The 19,248-nt window shown below is 30.5% G+C and overlaps 1 protein-coding gene and 1 long non-coding RNA gene across 2 annotated transcripts; one reads left to right on the top strand and one right to left on the bottom strand.

Moving 5' to 3' along the window:
* The first annotated feature begins 1,546 nt into the window (after positions 1-1,546).
* On the top strand, positions 1,547-15,535 carry LOC122536444. The gene is made up of 3 exons (XR_006308402.1): positions 1,547-1,614; positions 12,074-12,079; positions 15,525-15,535. It is a non-coding gene; the product is annotated as an uncharacterized LOC122536444 (long non-coding RNA).
* LOC122536422 (elongation of very long chain fatty acids protein 6-like) lies at positions 7,110-18,627 on the bottom strand. Its single transcript, XM_043668789.1, has 3 exons — positions 18,550-18,627; positions 8,754-9,154; positions 7,110-7,893 (listed from the first exon to the last, which is right to left on the bottom strand). The coding sequence occupies exons 2-3, from the start codon at positions 9,077-9,079 to the stop codon at positions 7,473-7,475; spliced, it is 747 nt and encodes a 248-aa protein (XP_043524724.1). The 5' UTR covers positions 9,080-9,154; positions 18,550-18,627; the 3' UTR covers positions 7,110-7,472.
* Positions 18,628-19,248: the final 621 nt, after the last annotated feature.

Here is a 19,248-nt window from a genome sequence, read left to right as displayed (position 1 = left end):
AATTTAGGTAGACGTAAATAATTTAATCCAAAAAAAGGTTCAATGCTATTTGCGACTATGATTTTAATTATTGTTTATGGAGTATTATCTATTATTTATTGTTTATTACTTACACAAGAGCAAAATTATTGTAATTAAATCAATCAGCAATTTTTCTCTTGTTTCTCTCGTTATACTAATTCAAACCACATTTCTGAAATTACGCGATTTTAGGTATCGATAGAAATGACACAGAATAAACGCGATGACTAAACTGACTACGCTGTGTTGCTCTATTACATTTACTCGAATAAATAATTGAACATTAAATTTTCAATTTTTGAGAAACTATTAATATCTAAAATGTTCTAACATCACTTATAAAAATCGCACAAAAATTCACTTGGCCTTATTTCAAAATATGAAGCTCCTAATAATTAATTTACAATTTGTATATTTGTAAATATACATTCTGTAAATGTAAAACAATGTATTTTTAGAGATTTAAGTGATTTTTCGTAAAATTTATAAAGAAACACTTGTGTATTCCACCATTATAAAGCTTTCTTTATTTTCTTCCTTAATAGGTAATTTATGTTTTAGCTGTCAGAAGTTTTAGTGTTAAGCAAAAATCTGAATTAAATATTTTTTTATATTTTTATGTTTTTGTTTGTATTTTGTTTAATTGTAGTTAAGAATAATTGTTATAAAAGTATTGATTCAAGTTCTTGAAACAAGAAATCCCTGTTATGAAATAAAATCAGCACTTCAAATTTCGAGAGTTTCGAGTTTTGAAAATTTCATGGTTTCCAAAACTTTACACAGTTCAGATTTGCATTTCAAGAATTTAGAAATTAGTTTCAAAACCATCCCTATCTTAAATCAATCAAACTGAACATTAATTTCTTAATATTCTATCTTTAAAAAATTGAATGTGCGAGTTGTGTTATTTTTCATGCGAATGGGCGACATAAACCAATCTAATCTAAAATTAAATTAAAGTAAAATAATTTAAAAATAAGTCCAAATTTTGGTCTAACTTTGTACGTGAATATTTTCATTGTTTTGATGTTTAGAATCACGCATATAATCAATGTATTTTCGAACGTTTCACTCCTTTAAGTTCAAATCTAATGAATCAATACATATTACGTCCCTTTTCAATTGAAAAGTTATTAGACAGAGTATAATTTACAGAATGACTAGTACTATAAAAATTGTAACAAATAAGTTTTTGTGATGTAGAACGATTAACAAACAGACTATTTTATAATTAACATCATGAACAATTATACGCAATTTGATTTTTATTCGGATTTTTATACTTTTAAAATAAAATGTTTTAAATGTCAAATATAAAGTAGTAAAATAGTATATATTAAAGAATTAGGTGTAGGAGTGCAGTTACCTAGGTAACCTCTGTACCACAGTAAAATAGTATATGTTAAAGAATTAGATGTAGGAGTGCAGTTACCTAGGTAACATTCTACCACAAATGCTGTGGTAGAACCTATGATGCTTTAATACGTGGTACAATTCCGGTGATATTCTACTAAAACCAATAATAATAATAGTGCAATCACTATGTTCCATGAAACAAGCATGCCTTTTATTTCGAATTTTGGTTTGTTCGACGTCTTCCAAAAATTAGCGGGACGTAAATGGCACAATAGTAGAAAAGGTTTGGAAAGTAATCTTACATCCACGCTTGACTATCCCGCATAAACAAAATTCTTCTCAAAATTCAACACATTGGAGTAGTTAGGCAATGTGACCTGCATACGATCCATGGGATGCAGTTGGATGTCCATGTTGGAAAATCTTTTATTCTTTCACTGGTCGGAGGAAGATTCGTAAAAACTCACTGCTGCCTGTCTAACGAAAAAAAAGAGGAAGTAATTACTGAATGCTCTTTTGACTGTACTTTGGTACAAACATTAAAAATACTCAAAGTTGAGAGTTCGTATTTACTTTGAAAATTGTACTTTAAAAGTGCCTCAAATTCTACAAACAGACTCTATACAACGTTTGAAATGACAAAAGAAACAAAATAGATTACATAATTGCATAAACTTCATACAGTTTCATTTACAATGACAACAAAATTGTAAGACATTGTAAGATTCATGTGTATGTCGTGCATAATATATTGTTTCTATATTTTCTGAATATTTCTTGCATATTGTTTGCATGATTTTTGCATACAGCTTTACTATATGTATAGTTTTATTATTACTATACTGAAAGGCTTGAAAAGTTGCTATGGTATTTACATATTTACATGCCATTTACAATTTATAAATGGCTGGACGGGCATCCCCATCCTAGCGGTGTCCCGCACTCTGCTTAACATCAAGGATCGCTAGACTTCGACGTTAAACGCACAGCCATTTGTGGGTTGTACAAGCCTGTGTTCGAGACTCGTATTCGAAGGACTATAGGCCGCTACAATACTACATAAAATTTCGCAATCTAGGTATGAAGCTAATGACGACAAGAAAAGTATTCGATTAATAGAATTTTCGGATGATTAATAATTGAATAACCATTTCTCTCGTATTAAATTGTATGTATCCAAATGAAGATCAAGAACATAGTAAGTTTATTTTTGATATTTAAGAATACCACATTGTTTTCTTTCACTATTGAATTTTCTAATTTTTGGCATTAATGAGTGTTTCACATCACTGCTTTTAAATGTTTTAAATGTTTCAATGGAAGAAATCACATTCTCATTACAATCATTGTTTCAATTTATGCCTATAACATGTTCAACAACCATAGACTTAGATTAATTACATTTTTTTTTTAGTAAAATCATTTTATCACATTGCAGTAATTTTTTCTTACAATTATACAAAATACAAAAGAATACAATTGTACATATAAAATGATTTAACATTATATTATTAGATAATTATTATAATACATAATCCTTGCCTCGCGGCTTAGGATGGTTCCCGTTTATATTCTTTTTTAACTTATACCTATCCTTTTCTTAATTTCAAGTTTCACCACTTTGTGTCAATAATAATGAGCAATTGTCTTTTGTCTTAGTTGTCTAAGTTTGATTTTGTCTCTACCTGTCTCCTTAGATATAACTGACTATCTATCAATATCTATTTGTGCTTACGTCTACCTCCTGTCTTAAACTTAGTTGCCTAATTATCCATTTTTTCCTTTCATTCCTCCGTTCTCTCAGTAACCTATCATTTTACTTTCTTTATTATAACTTTGGCTCGTATTCTTTGGTACCAGTTTTTATCACGTGTTTAACTCTGTTATTGCACTCTTTTTCCTTTCTTCCAAGATCTTCTCTATTATCTCCACTCCTCTTCCATATTTGTCCAGAAAGTCCTCCAGTTGTCTGTTTTCACCTACTTTCCCATGTATTCTCATGACATATTCTGCCTCTTATTCTCTCTCTTCTCCACACTGTCTGCATGCTTTATCTACCTCAGCTTTCCAATATATTCTTCCTCTGAATTGATTGCCGCATCTAAATTTGGCGATCGTGTCTTTTGTTCTTCTTTAGTTCTCTTGTTAAGTGTATCGGAGTTCTCGTTGTCTTGATTCTATTGTACACCTCATTATATTTCGAGTCTGCTATGCGTTTGCCTCTTTCCTCTTTTCTGTTCCTCAGTAAGTAATCTTCTAGCTTTTGTATCACCTTCTGTACTTCTTTCTCCTCTCTCAATCTCCTTATATCCTCCTTCTTAAGGCCTAGCTGCTCCAGGGTCTCTCTTCTTTCTCGTTCCTACTTACTTTCTAGTTCCTTCCATCTCTCCCTCTCTAGCTCCTTTATGCACTCCAAAACCAGCTTCACCTTTTTGATTCTTGCCTTCTCCTCAAACCTTGCTGCTCTTTTAATAGCTTCTGTGCCTAATTCTTCATATTTGCATTCCTCCGATTAAATGATTTAATACGAGAAGAGGCATCCATTGCTGAGTAAATATTCTGTTCAGATATTCGGATAAAAAGAATCTACTACAAGTTGCTACTTACTGGGCAAATATTCCTTGGATTCAAATATTACAGATATCTGAGAAAGTAATTCGGTGCTTCTTTTTCTTATATAACTAAACATTCTTACATAACTAAGGACGTGACCGTACGGAAGTTGCCGTTATATAAATCTCCCACTTCAGATGTTTTGTAATATCGAATACTATTGAAGTATGCATTAATACAAATGAATATTAAACTAAATCTCTTCACATATTCATAAATTTCATATATATTTAAAATTTAAAGAAGAAGAAGCAGATTTTATGCATCTTCGAGTAAATCACTTAAGATTCACGTTAGAAGTTAAAATATTATTTAAACAATATATCGAAAAAATTTTGAGACAAAAATTGAATGATTTTGAGAGGGGCATTAATTGATATAATTATTATTTTCTAATGTAGATTCATGGAAAGCGTATAAAGATTAAATTTGTTTCTTTAAATGATATCTAAATATTGACCGCACTGATGTTAAATAATAGGAAATATTCTTTTAGAAGTAGATTACAGAAATGTTAAGATATGTTTACTTATCACTTTGAGCACATTTAGTAGTAATTTTCATATAATAATGAAATAAATGTTTTGTTCATTCTAATCACAATAAATATTTAATGTTAACACAATTAAACATTGCACAGTGTCCTGTTATTACTAATATTTGCTATTACAGATAAATTTGACACTCTACGAGAATTACTTCGAATTATTTTAATTAAATAGTCTCCTGAACTAATGGTTCTCCGATATAAATGTTTCAATACTTTTTTATAGCGAATGTTAAGTTGAATCGATTAATATATTAAAAAATATATGACTTTGCTCAAGAAAAGCAAATTTGACCTTAAAACGCTTTCTATGCATTAACATTAAAAGATATTAATCGCATCACTTAATACCTCTCTCGATACTGTCTTAAGTGTTTTCGATATAATTAATTGTTTGAAAAATATTTTAGCTACTAGGTTTAAGCGACTTCTTCTATATAGATCTAGGACTCGGGCTTTCTCGGATTTGCTCGGATTTTTAAGACAATTTGAAGGTAGGGAAATTTTTTGTAGTGATCTTTTTTCGATGCTTATATATGCTTGCTTATACACACATTCTCCCATGCCGTATGCGTGTGCCTTGTGCTTCGAATATGTAACGTATTTACGTCGGATGCATCTACATTAACACAGTGGACAGCAATACATTCGTTTCTTTAAGAGCAATATTAAATGTTTTCGTTAGCGTCAGCTTTAGAAGTAGTCTAGACGCAAACATAATGCAGTCTGTATTAACAACGACTCGTAACGTGCAATATGAAGATACTACTAATATTTAAGGAATAAAAAATAGTTTTAAAAAAATTATCCGTATTTCAAGCGAAATAATCTGGAGATTTACGCTCCTTGTCCTAGATTTGTAGTTCTATAAATGGCAATCCGCAGTGGCCATTTTCATATAAAATCTTAAAGTTTGCGTTTCTATATCTTCTCTTTTCACAATGTAAAATTAATGACATGTTTAGAAATTCGAATGGAGCGTTTTTACAACTGCTTACGTCTTCTAATGAATATTTGATTGTAAACGTTCACTCATTGTCAGGGCTCAATCGTGCTTCGCGCAGTTTCTTGCAATAAATAAATACAATAATATTATTAGGTCATATTATATTATTATATATTACATTGTATATTATAGAAGATATTCAGCACAACTTAGAACATCTAAAGTATCTAAGAACTGCAAAAATTGCAATATTCATGAGCATAAACATACAAGCGCTATCCTTGTTTAAAATTGCGAAAGAACCAATAAAAAAAAGGTTAATAAGGTAAGATCATTCAATCAAAAATCAAATAATAATAATTTTCTAACTGTAATAAGATCAATTAACTTAGTAAGGCAGAAATGAAGCTACAGCGGAGCTCTGTCATGGCCCAAAAATTCTCAATTATTATATCAAATTTAAATTCTGTAATTACATTACCTATTCTTTAAACCTCTATTTAAACAAAATCAAATAAGTTGTATCAAAAACACGATTTTGAAAATATTTTTTTATTTCTGCCTATTATATTATATTTCTGCATAAATTACAATGTTTCTCATGAACTTATCGGGATACAAATAGTTTTATAATTGAAGTTTACATAACAAAAATTCACTGATTTTCTCTATTCTTGTAACAGGTTCAGATTCGAATAAGTGAGTTCAGATTCGAATAAGTGAGTTCATGAATAAGTGAAATCGAACATCTGAATTACGGACGTACTTTCTGTTTAGGAATTAGGAATAGCTTTGTTTTATGTTCACAATATCCGGAAAATATCAAATTATTACAAAAAATCATGATATCGGAAGTAAAATATTCAATAGGAGATGATATTGTATTCAATAGAATAATGTACAGGGTGGAAATAAAAGTTTGTCCGTGACTATAATCAATGAATTCAACACCTTCGATGGAAATATGTATATGTAAAGAATCTGCCGCAAAATTGACCTTGATCTTGAATTTCAAAGTCAAATTTGTTTTTTTCACGTCTAGAAACATTAGTCGCAATAGACTGCACGCATGCGTCTGCAGTATTAAATGATTAAAAAACATTTCCATCATTTTTCCTCGACTACGTTTATTCATGATAAAAAAATGTTACATAAGTATCTCGTGGATATTTTTGTCCTAGTATGAATGTAAACTTTAGATGACTGAAATCATAACATATGACCAACTATAAGTACAGGTTGCATCCTGAGCATAAAATGGTTTGGGTATCAATTGGCAATAAAAAAAGAAAAAATAAATAGGTAAGTAAATAGATAAGATATATTTTTATTTATTCTTTATTTATTCTCTCTACATATTTTTATTTAGGAAATACGGTGATAAAGATAATTAATAATTGAAGAACGAAAACATTGTTCACAAAAAATATATAATGTAATTAAACGATATATACCACAATACATAAGAAAAGTCAATACATAGAAAACAACATAAGAAAAAGCAAACATTCCAACTATGTCGAAATAAATGTAAATATTGGTCATACATTAAGAAGTGGAAAATTTACACATGTACAACATTTGTTTGCGAGGAATAGTTATATATTATACAATATATAATACTTGTTATAAATAGGAAATATCTATTATTAAAAATGATCACGACTTGATTCGTCGTATTCTTATGTAAAAAGACAAATTTTTATATTTACGCGACGTTTTGTTCCCAAAGACATTTTATGTATAGTTAAGTTGAGTAATAGATTAAGCTTTAGTTGTCTAATCAAAAATTATGTAAGAAAGCTTTATTAGAAAGTTTTATTTTGAAAAAATGAGTTATAAACGAAAAATAAAAAACAATGTAAAACTTTGTACTCGTTTCAGTTAGCTTTCAGCTTGCTATTTGCATCGGTCTTCTCTTTGACGTTCTTTGCAGATTTATTAGACAGATAAGCTTGTACGAAAAATCTAGCAAAGAGAATGACATAGCTAAAAAATGATCCCAGCAACAGTGATGTTCAACGGTGTAACGTGGCATTCAACTTTGGCAATGTATACGTAATAGTAAGCTGTTGTAGTTAGAAAACTACCCACAAACATTTGTGATAATTGCATTAAAGTGATCGTCATGGCTAACCATCTTGGCGGATGATATCCCATTGCTTTGAAGGTGTAGTAAATATACATAAAACTGTGAATAAAACCGTTTATAAAAGCAAACAATCTAGCGTACGCTGCATCTTCCACGTAAGAGAGCCACGAGTAAAGAAAAGTCACGATGTGATGGTACCAGTGTAGAAATATCAACGGTTGTTTCCGTAACACAATGAAAAATGTATCACCGAATTCAACTAGCTTCGACAGGGCAAATAAATAGCTCCAGTAACCAAGAATGAGATCTTCATTAATGCTGAAAAAAATATTATTATATTTTTATTAGGATATTATATTTTAATAAATTCAAAGTTCATGGCGCATACTTGCAATGAAATATAATTTAAAGAAGATGATCAGATCGTGGACTTTTATGGATTTTTCTACGTTTACGAACGTAATAAACGAAACGTAATGAAAGAAAAGGATCTAAATCATTTAATTATTTGATTTTCCTTATTCTTCTTGAGAAATCTGCCTTGATTAATATCCTTATAAAAATATATGATTCTTTTATGAAATTTCAGATATAGGTACGCAATAGTGATTTAAATATGAAATAGTATTTGGCATCTCTTTTTTTAAAAATTATTTTAAATTATCAAGATGTTCTTTTTAACACAATGAAAAATCAAAGGGAACGAAAACTATAGTGACAAGCTAAATTTAGTTGAAGTCATATAAAGAACGAATATTAAGTCAAATTTAACCATTTGATAATTTATTTATTTTGTATATGTAATTATTANAAAACTGATAACATATATTGCATTATATATACTCTTGCAATAAAGGTTTTATAAAATTAATTATTATTTAGATACGCTAGTGTTCTTCCATATTATATAGTAATATTCTTATAAGTACATATATCTCTATGTATTCTATAACGATAGATACATATAGACTTATAAGTACATATATCTCTATGTATTCTATATTCTACTAACGAATGACATAACGAGTTAGCTTCTAGAATAAATTAATTTGTCGTAGAATACTTCGTTGTACATGACTCAATATTCATAAAAAGTTTTTATTGTTTACAATTGATTCTATATGAATGATATTCGAGAATATGACAATTGATAAAGAAAGATATGAAAATAAAATTACTTAGGTACACATATGTTGTAGTGAAGCCCACGATGTCGCACTAGATGAAATATACTCGGCATAGTCCTGTATACTGCAGTAATGGAAAATAATGCAAGACTTGCGCTCCACATTACAAGCCCTCGTCTCAAATCGTATTTCGGTCTATTTGACATGTAAAGCTTTCCACCAGAAATTAGGATCGCGTAAAGGGCACAGTACAAAAAACAATACGGAAAATGGCCCTCCATCCACATTTGTGCATCCTGAGGAACGAAATTTTTTTCGAAGTTAAAGAGATGCGTGTAGCTAGTTGTAGTGTTTGATGCATAAACTAATTCATCCATTTTCAGAATATATCTTTTCTCTCTCCGTTGGCCGTCAAAAACTTGAAAAAGGACACGCCTTCTGCTATAAGTCTACTGAAAACAGAGAAAAGTATTTATTGAAATATACATTTCTGAAACTGAAAATTATTAATATTTATATTTGTGTACAATAATAATTATAATCAAAGATCTAAAATAACAGTTATTTTAGACATTTCTTTAAAGGAAGTCATTGAGTAAAGAGTTATATTCTATTATCAACGAATTACTTTATCAATCAATAAATCTCAAAGAAATTTAAAAATAACTTTTATTATATAAATTTTAAAATATTTGTTACATGAAAACATTATTCAAAGGTGTCATTGAACATTTATTTCTAGAAAAATTCAACAAAAACAGATACTTCTTTCTTTATATGGAATATATAAGAACAGAATTTCTTTCAAAACGGAAAGAACATGTTAATTTCTGAGTTTTAGTTAAAATTTTTTTTGTTTTCATTCGATTATTGTCAATCGTTATTAACATTATTACTAATTAGTATTTATTGGTAACATAGTAAATTATAAAAGTGCTATATACGTGCACCTCTCGTATTTTCAGTATTATGAAGATACACAGTTTTCGAGTCGAAAGTTTACGATTTTTTTTCACAAGTATTGTCCACAGTTACAACTATGAACAAAAATTGAACTTTAATGGTAATAAAACATTCTAATCAATTTGAGCACTAATATTTCTATAATCTAACATTACGATTTATATCTTCATATAACTAACTGTATAATAATTCTTCTTTTTTCTAAAGTTCGTTCATTAAATTTTCTTCCTATAAATATTACATTGCAACGTACACTTGATCAGTATTATAATTAAACTGGCATAGATGCGAGCATTCTTTAGAAGAAATCCCATACAAAAAATTCTAGAAAATTTAATTTGAGCGAGCGTCATTTACTTCAGTTGACGTAAAAGGATAAATCATATACAATTGGTGCAATTACAAAAAGTCAACTCAATGCCATTATGAAAACGATTGAAAACGTTGTACAAAATGTTTAGAATGTAATAAAAAAGTATTTAAGCATTTCCTTAAATAAAAATATTTTTTTCAAAATATCTCGCAAACTAATTATTTTATGGTATTGCTATTTTAGTTTTTTTTTTTTATGTAAAATGATGTAAATATTCGATATATTTGAAACAAAAGTCAGATTTCTATTTAGAAAAAAAATGCAACTGCAAAATGCCGCATTTGTTTACAAAAAAAAAAAGATCATTAACAGCTAGATTCAACGTCGAACCATTCTATTTTTCTCTCTAACATCTTTTCTTATTTCAACCAGAAAAAAGATATGACTTATCACAGTTGCTTGTATATACTACATAATATAAAATATTTTTTGCTTATCATGAATAGTATTGAAAGAATAACTGGTCAAAGTATTTTTTTTCTAGGATCATATTTTTCCAAGTTTTCAAGGTCATTGAAGTTCAACTATATACTTTGTTATAAATATATACTGCATATTTTCAACTATATACTTTGTTTTATTGTATCATATAAAAAAGTATGTTCAAATATGTAAAAATCATGACCTTGAAAATTTAAGGTATAAATTTATCACTATCATAATCATAGATGGTGGCCAATTGACAAAATACGACAATCGAGAGCCGAATAATAAATGTAAATAAATATATTTACTATTTATTACATCATCAATGACAATCTTTTTTAATAGCTCGAAATTCTAATCAATGTATGGAAATATGTCAATAATTCATATTGGAATTGTCAATAAGGAAAGATCGACATGATATTCAAAAGTAGCCAGTGCTCGAGAGAAGTTCGAGTGTACAGGGTGTCAAGAAATGTTTTGTCGTGGCTATCATAGGTGAAATCTACATTCCCAGATCGATGAAGATCTGTTAAAAAGGTCGACCGTAAAATTGACCTTGACCAGTTTTTTAAAGGTCAAATTTTTTTGCCTCTTATTCTACTCATAACGACGAGATAAAATGTCTCCAAGGAATCATGTGTCGTTCTCCTGAAAAAATGACTACATATATCCAATTATTAAACTCGCCATATGTGTAATATGTTTATATTTTGCAATGGAATAGCCTCTGCTGTTGCATTTACTTAATTTCTTAGTCAAACATTTGTTCCAACGGTTTTTCCACAAGCCAACACCACCCTGCCGTATTATCTGCCGTACGTATAAAAGACGTACTTGTGAATCACCCTCTGCAGTGTCCGCGTTAAGATTTGTCACCAGTTTTTAGGCATTTCCGGTAGTGCAATTAAAACATGTTTCAAACAAAATTTTTTTTAGTATTTAGTGGGCTACATATTATCATGTTCTTAAATCTCAAATAATGTTATGCAAAAAAGTCAAGGTCACCCTAATTTTTTTTAATAGCACCATATGTTTTTCATATCATAAGATTGTTGCTGATATCGAGACGAATTCAAGTCTATGGCAGTGTATTATACTGCGACTTTGAAATGATCTTCAACTATGATACAGAGTTCAGCTATTAGACCTTTCGTTGTCGCTATAATTACGCTGTCTCTAAACAGGATGATGCTGCCTTGTGGAAAAAGTGTTCGACGAAGAAATTAAGTAAATGCAATAGCAGAGTCTATTTCATTGCAAAATATAAACATATTACATATATGGCGAGTTTAACAATAATTGGATATATGTAATCATTTTTCAGGAGAACAACCCATGATTCCTTGGAGAATTTTATCTTGTCGATGAGTAGAATAAAAAAATTTGACCTTCAAAAAACCGAGCAAGGACATTTTTGAGGAAACTTCTTTTGATAGATCTTCATCGATCTGGGCATGTAGAGTTCACGGATGATAGCCACGACAAAACATTTCTTGACACCCTGTACAGAGATTCGTCTTAAATATATACAAGGTGAGTCTCGTAACGTGACGACATGAAATAGCACATAAAATATTTGTTGTACGAAAAAAGTTTTGTTGTTCAGATATAAGTTGCGTAGCTTCCAGGGGGACATATAGTACTGTAATCAATTTTACGTTATTTTGCTTTTTTATCAAGATATGAAGGTCATCTTCAATTTTTTAAACGGAATAGTTAATGTTTCTTCCCGAATTCGGAGTATTACACCAGGATCTAAAATACAAAGATACTGAGATTAACGGTCTTTTCTAATACAAATGTAAAAAAATATTTTTGCTAACATGTCAGTAACTATGTATTTTAGATCCTGTTTGGTGCAATACTTTTTTATGTAGAATTCAACGCTTTATCTGAATTCGGGATGAAATATTAACCATTCCATTTGAAAAATTGAAGGTGACCTTCATACCTTGATAACAAGGCAAAATAACTTAAAAATTAATATTTCATCCCGAGTTATTAATTAAAACAATAATTATTTAAAGCTTATTAGAAACTATTATTTAAAATAATATTTCATGCTCCGAAATTTGCAATGATTATTTCAAATATTACTTCAAAGGTAAATTAACTAAAAAATTATGAAGAAAACACAAATATTAATTAATAATATTAAATATTATTCCAAGAGAGACGCATACAAATCTCCTAGCTCAATAGTGGAACTACATGCTCGTGTTACAGAACAGTGGAATCAAATGCCACCTGATTTCTGCTCAAGACTGTTTGAAAGTATTATAAATACATATAAAAACATATTAGAGCTATTATCTAAGCAAATGGCTTATAGACAAAATATTAGAGCTATTATCTAAGCAAATGGCTTATGGACAAAATATTAAGGTATGATAAAGGTTGTAAATCTGACTATAACAAAATTCTGGTGCAAAATTGATTCTATGTTTTAATTTTTTCAACCAGGAAAAAACATTATCATAAAGTTAAAAAATAGCTTCAGTTTCATAAAGTAAACACTAAAAAACTATGAAGAATCAGATAGTGAAGTTAATTTTCATGATTTATACTTTATTTAACGATAAAAAATATTTTTTTTTTAAATTTTTGTTACTGACTCAATTTTGCTACTCACTATATAAACGTGACACTAAGATACACAGCTACTTCGTAGACAGAATTTCATTTATATACAGGAATAAATAATTATACGTAGTTTCACAGAAATAATATTCGAATATTTCGTTGTATGAATGATAAGAGAAATATTCATTTCAAATAATTATTTCATAATTATTTCATCGTGAAAAATACGTAATTGGAATGCATTTTCAATGTGCTTGTAAAAATCAAATAAATTTCAAATAATATTTTAATCAATAGGAAATCAAACAATTATTTCAAACAAAGGAATATGGTGGCTACATGAAAAATAATCCCTGTATATTTACATTTTATTTGAAATACTATTCTGTTCAGCACTGACCGTAATATTAGTCATTTCTGTATAAGCAAAATTCAAAACTACATTATATACCGAAAGTCTTCTATTAATATTTCGAAAACCAATAAAAACACAAAACCGAAAGAACTCCGTTCCTGCCCCCTTATATCATAATAATTTCATATCAAATCTAATACATCTCTCAGTTTCGCCTAGAGTTGTTGTGACAGGGCGTGTTTACGCGAAGAGAATATTTACCACTGTGTACGAACGCTTGTCATTGTACCTACTCAGGTGTGTGAAAGTGTACGTAAATCGTTAAACTTGCCGTTTAGCAAGTTTAACGATTTGGCAAGTTTAGCAATTCAATTCAAATGGAAAAAATCAACACCCTACAGTTAAAAATTGTTAAAAATAAGAGTGGCTTTTCCATAACTAACAGAAAAACCAACAACGACAAACCAATGAGTAGCTGTTTGGCGGAAACCAACAATAAAAAACGAAAGATTTATCCACACGAGATGTCCAACACGGATCTTGCACTCACCAAGGTCAAGTGACTAACGGATATACCCATCTCAAATATATTTAATGTTCTAGCAGAAAATCCAGCAACTGCAGAAAACACCTTGGAAGAGATCACATCAAAATTCACCGAGACGAAACCTCCTCCAATTCATATTAACGCCCAAATTAAGAAAACCCTTAATAAATCTCCTAGAAGAAACAGCAAATAATATGTAGCGGCCTATAGTCCCTCGAGTGCAAATTTCGAACACCGACTCATACAAGCAGCAAGTGGCTGTGCGTCTTGCGTCGAATTCTTCGATGTTAAGCAATCAGAGTGCGGAACGCTAGGATGGGTGGGTGGACCCTCCAGCCTAGCGAGTAGAATTATAACAAGCGTCTGAAGTAAGGGGTCGCTGCCATGAGCACCACTGATGAGTTTAGGCAGCGACTATGAGACGAAACGCTACAACTTTACCTCACCTTACCTTACCCATCACCTTACCCTACAACCGTTCCATTCCAAACATTCACCTTCCTCCATCCTCGCATTAATTGTAAATAGAATGTAAATATGTAGATACCAATAGTGACTTTTCATACCCTTCAAATAGATACACTCTGAAACAATAATCACGTTAAGGTTCAAGCTAACATCACTGAAATCTACAGCAAAATAGTGCTTGCCTTGAAATCTAAGAAAGCCAACTATTATACATATCAATTAAAAAAAGACAGAAGCTACAAGGTAAGTACTTAGAGGGATGCATTTAGAGACAATATATACAAATAGAATCATCAATGGACTAAAAAACCTAAACCGAGTAATGTAAATAAACAACATAGTAAAATATGATACAGAACATCCACTACCACTACTTTTTATTGAATTTTTATTAAATTTAAAAAGTTAAAAAACTCCTAAGCACTCTTATTACTTTCAAACCTCCACGAAAGACATATCGCAATGCATGAGTTGTCAAGCTTATGGACACACTAAAAATTATTGCTTTAAAACACCTGCATGTGTCAAATGTTCCGATAAATACCTAATCTCCAACTACTCATTAACAGGGAAAACAGACAAAGTAAAATGCATTAATTACCAGGGAAATAATCCCGTTAACTATAAAGGCTGCATAGTAAGGAAACAATTACAACAAAAGCTGTATCCCACGCTCAGACCAAGAATTGTAATTGTAGGAAATGTAGTGAAAATATAACACAAACTTCTGTGTGGAAAAGAAACGAATGTCTTTATTTAATGAAATGTTAATAATCAAATAGTGTATGCGATACAAATGAGGTAGTCACGCGACAAGGACTAGCAAAGAACTAAACCTTCTGTTCGGCATGGTCCTGTCCGTAACTGAAGAGAATAGAAGAGGATAGAAAACAAATGTTAACCTTTGCCCCTCATAAAACCATTTTCAATGGGCTTACACTGCTGGATGGTCGAGTCGTTGTATTCCAACAGTAATAAATAATTCTACCACTGCTTTACAAACACTCTAAATCTATACAATAATGACAACATTCCAAACCAACAAACTAACACTAACGGCAAGACCTACGCTGAAGCAATTCGTACACACATATACAATAGCAGCGTACATCCTCTCACAATCCACAATAACCCAGTACCAGAAATGATAGAGATAAAAAAACTGCTGCACCAATCAATTAAAAATACTGAATTAGTATGTACCATGTTAATAGAACAAACAAAGTTACTAACACAGCTATCAAAACAAATAAACATAATGATAGAACTTCTCACAAATATGTTTGCAACTCAAACCAAGTAATGACAATCATACTAAAAATTGTTTCATGGAACGCGATTCAACGGACTCCCACAAAGAGTTTTCGAGCTAAAAATTTTTCTCAATAACAACAAAATCGTATTACTCGTTGCAGAAGCTCGAGTTACAAGCAAGCACCACATTAAAATTCCTTATTACATTATATATAATAAAATACCGATTAGGGAAAGCCCAAGACGGTACAGCCATAATAATTAAGAACGATGTTAAACACCATCTCCAGGTTCAATAGCCCAAACTGCTACCTACAAACTGCTAGCATAACAATCAACACAACATACAGTAACATCATTCTAGTGGCAGTTTATTGTCCTCCTAAATTTAAAATAAACGTCCAGCAATATTCAAGTTTCTTTCAATCACTAGGCGACAGATTCATTACCTCTGGCGACTACAATGCCAAATACACTCTATGGGGCTCGAAAATAAATTCACCATGATGCAAAGCACTAGAATAGCAATACGCTCACTATCGCTAGATACATTAGCAACTGGTGACCCGACCTATAGGCCCACAACTAAGAATAAATCCCCTTATAGATTTCGCAATAATTAAAGGCCTAAGCAAATCACATTTCAAAGTATACTTTTGCTTCGACCTCACCTCTGATCACTCGTCGGTTTTGATTACATTTTTCACCAACCGATACTCACTCAACCAACACCGACACTATGCAACAACAGCACAAACTGGGAATTTTCCAGTGAGTACCTACTTGCTAAAACAAATTGTAACATACCCTTAAAAACTTCGAAACAAATCGAAGCAACTGTAGTTATATGTATTTACTAACCTTATCCAAGTAAAGCAGCCTCAAGTAAACCGTCCACTAAAACCAAAGACATCCCAAGTTCTACCGTAAAGGAAGTCAAAAGACTTATCGCGGTCATCAAGAATAAAACACCGGGTTTCAACCTAATAAACGGCAAAATCATTAAAGAACATCCGCCGAAAGCCGAATGCTCACAATAATTTTTAATGCAACACTGAGGAACCGGTATTTCCTCATCCACTGAAAAGCTACTTAAACCTGGTAAAAACGTACCACAAAACTTACCAGCTTCCTATAGACCCATTTCGCTATTACTCATTTTTTTTTCCCAAACTTTTAGAAAAAATTATTCTAAATAGATGAAAAAAATAAGTACCGAACAAAATATTATCCCACCACACCAGTTTGGTTCAGAAATAAACGCTACAATCAAGCAAATTCATAGACTAACAAATAATATCACCTCAGCCCTCAAGCGAATATTACACCGTCCTGTTAAACATAGAAAAAGCGTTCGACAAAGTCTGGCACTAAGGATTCTTACAAAAAACAAAACAAACTTTCCTTATCAGCCATACCATCAGCCTATTAAATAATATTTGAAAGATCGCACATTCTTTGTTAACTGTCAGGCTGCAATCTTATATATCTACAGCATCTAAGCCGGCCACATACTATATATACAGCAAACATTCCCACCATGGAAGATACTGACACATACACATTTGCAGACGACACGAGTATCCCAGTCACTCATCAAGACCCAAAACTAGCGTCACAGTTATTACAGCACCTTGCTGAAATCGAGGAGTGGTTAAATTCATGGAAGATCAAAGTAAATACCGATAAATATAAACACATTACATTTATACTAAGGCACTGTTCCCCCGATTACACAAAATAACACCAGGATACCGCAAGTTAAAGGACCCAAATACTTAGGAATACATCTAGATTTCAAACTAACGTGGAAACATTATATACGCTCAAACATCGATCAAATTCGAATTAAAAGTCAAAGTATGCATTGGCATACTAGCAAATCCTCTAAACGAAGCCTAGACAACAAAATCTTCATCTGTAAATCAATCATCAAGCCTATTTGGTCCTATGGCATTGAAGTGTGGGGAATGGCGGCCAAGAGCCACATAATCTTACTAGAAGCAATGCAGTCAAAAGTCCTCAGAACAATTACAAACGCACCGTGGTACGTTAGAAATGACGAAAATTCGCAGACTTAAAAATTAGAACAGACGCAGAAGAAATTATAAGACAACGCAAAAACTATAAATTATAGTTTCCAACTATACAACATTAACATGCCTAGGAGGTTGCAAAGAAAGCATCCCAAAGACCTCCTACTACAATGACGATGTCTTTTCTACTGAAAATAACATCTACGTACGTGTTACCGCCGAACACCAATAACTCAATTTACCAAATGTCCTCAATGGACAAAAACTAATGGAGCAATAAAAAAAAAGATATTAAGCTAATGACGATAACAAAAAGTATTCGATTAATGGAATTTTCGGATAATTAATAATTTGAATAATCATTTCTCTCATATTAAGTTGCATGTACCCAAATGGAGATCAAGAAAATACTGAGTTTATTTTGATATTCAAGAATACCAGATTGTTTTCTTTTACTATTGAATTTTCTAATTATTGAGATTAATAAATATTTCACGCTGCTTTTAAATGTTTTAAACGTTTTAATGTAAGAAGTCACTGCTTTTAAATGTTTTAAACGTTTTAATGTAAAAAGTCACGTTCTTTGTTTCAATTTTTGCCTATAACATTTACAACAACCATAGACGGTTTATTACATTTCTTTTTTTTTCTTCCTTTTTTTTTAGTAAAATCATTTTATCATATTGCAGTAATTTTTCTTGAAATTATAAAAAACACGTAAAAAATTCTATTGTACATATAAAATGATTTATTAGGGCGAGAAGAGGCATCCATTAATAGCAAATATTTTTATTATTTTATTCGGATATTCGGATAAAAAAATTCGAGTTGCTACTTACTAGGCAAATATTTCTTGGATTCAAATACTACAGATATCTAAGAACAAGTAACTCAGTGCTATTTTTTCTTGTATTACTAAGAACATGAGTGTACGGAAATTGCGTTTATATATATCTCCCACTCCAGATATTGTATATAATATCGAACTATTGTAATATGTATTAATACAAATAAATATCAAACTCTCTTCACATATTCATGAATTTCGTATTTAAAATTTATAAAAGAAGACACATATTTTATGCATATCGGGTAAATCACTTAAGATTTACATTAGAAGTTAAAATATTATTTAAACAATATATCGAAAAAATTGAATGATTTCGAGAGGGGCATTAATTGATATAATTATTATTTTCTAATAGATTCATAGAAAGCGTTTAAAGATTAAATTTGTTCCTTTAAATGATATCTAAATATTACTACATTCACGTTAAATAATAGGAAATATTTTTTTTATAAATAGATTATAGAAATGTTAAGATACGTTTTCTTATCACTTTGAGCACAATTAGTACTAATTGTCGTAAAATAGTGAAATAAATATTTGGTTTATTCTAATCATAATAGATAATTAATGTTACACAATTAAACATTACACAATGAAGGATTAGGAGTGTGGAAGGATTAGGATTGATGGTGCGAGGATGGAGGAAGATGAATGTTCGGAATGTGATGAGTAAGGTGAGGAGAGCTTG

This window comes from Frieseomelitta varia, unplaced genomic scaffold (assembly GCF_011392965.1).
Source record: "Frieseomelitta varia isolate USP_RPSP 00005682 unplaced genomic scaffold, Fvar_1.2 scaffold_155, whole genome shotgun sequence".
Taxonomy (NCBI): Eukaryota; Metazoa; Arthropoda; class Insecta; order Hymenoptera; family Apidae; genus Frieseomelitta; species Frieseomelitta varia.
This window is presented reverse-complemented; position numbering and strand designations above follow the sequence as displayed.

Bases quoted from the DNA above. Each gene is read 5' to 3' on its own strand.
- LOC122536422 (XM_043668789.1), bottom strand. From the start codon at position 9,079: ATGGATGAATTAGTTTATGCATCAAACACTACAACTAGCTACACGCAT. The intron at 7,894-8,753 runs GTAATTTTATTT...TATTTTTTTCAG, and splicing joins TACAACATATGTGTACCTAA to CATTAATGAAGATCTCATTC.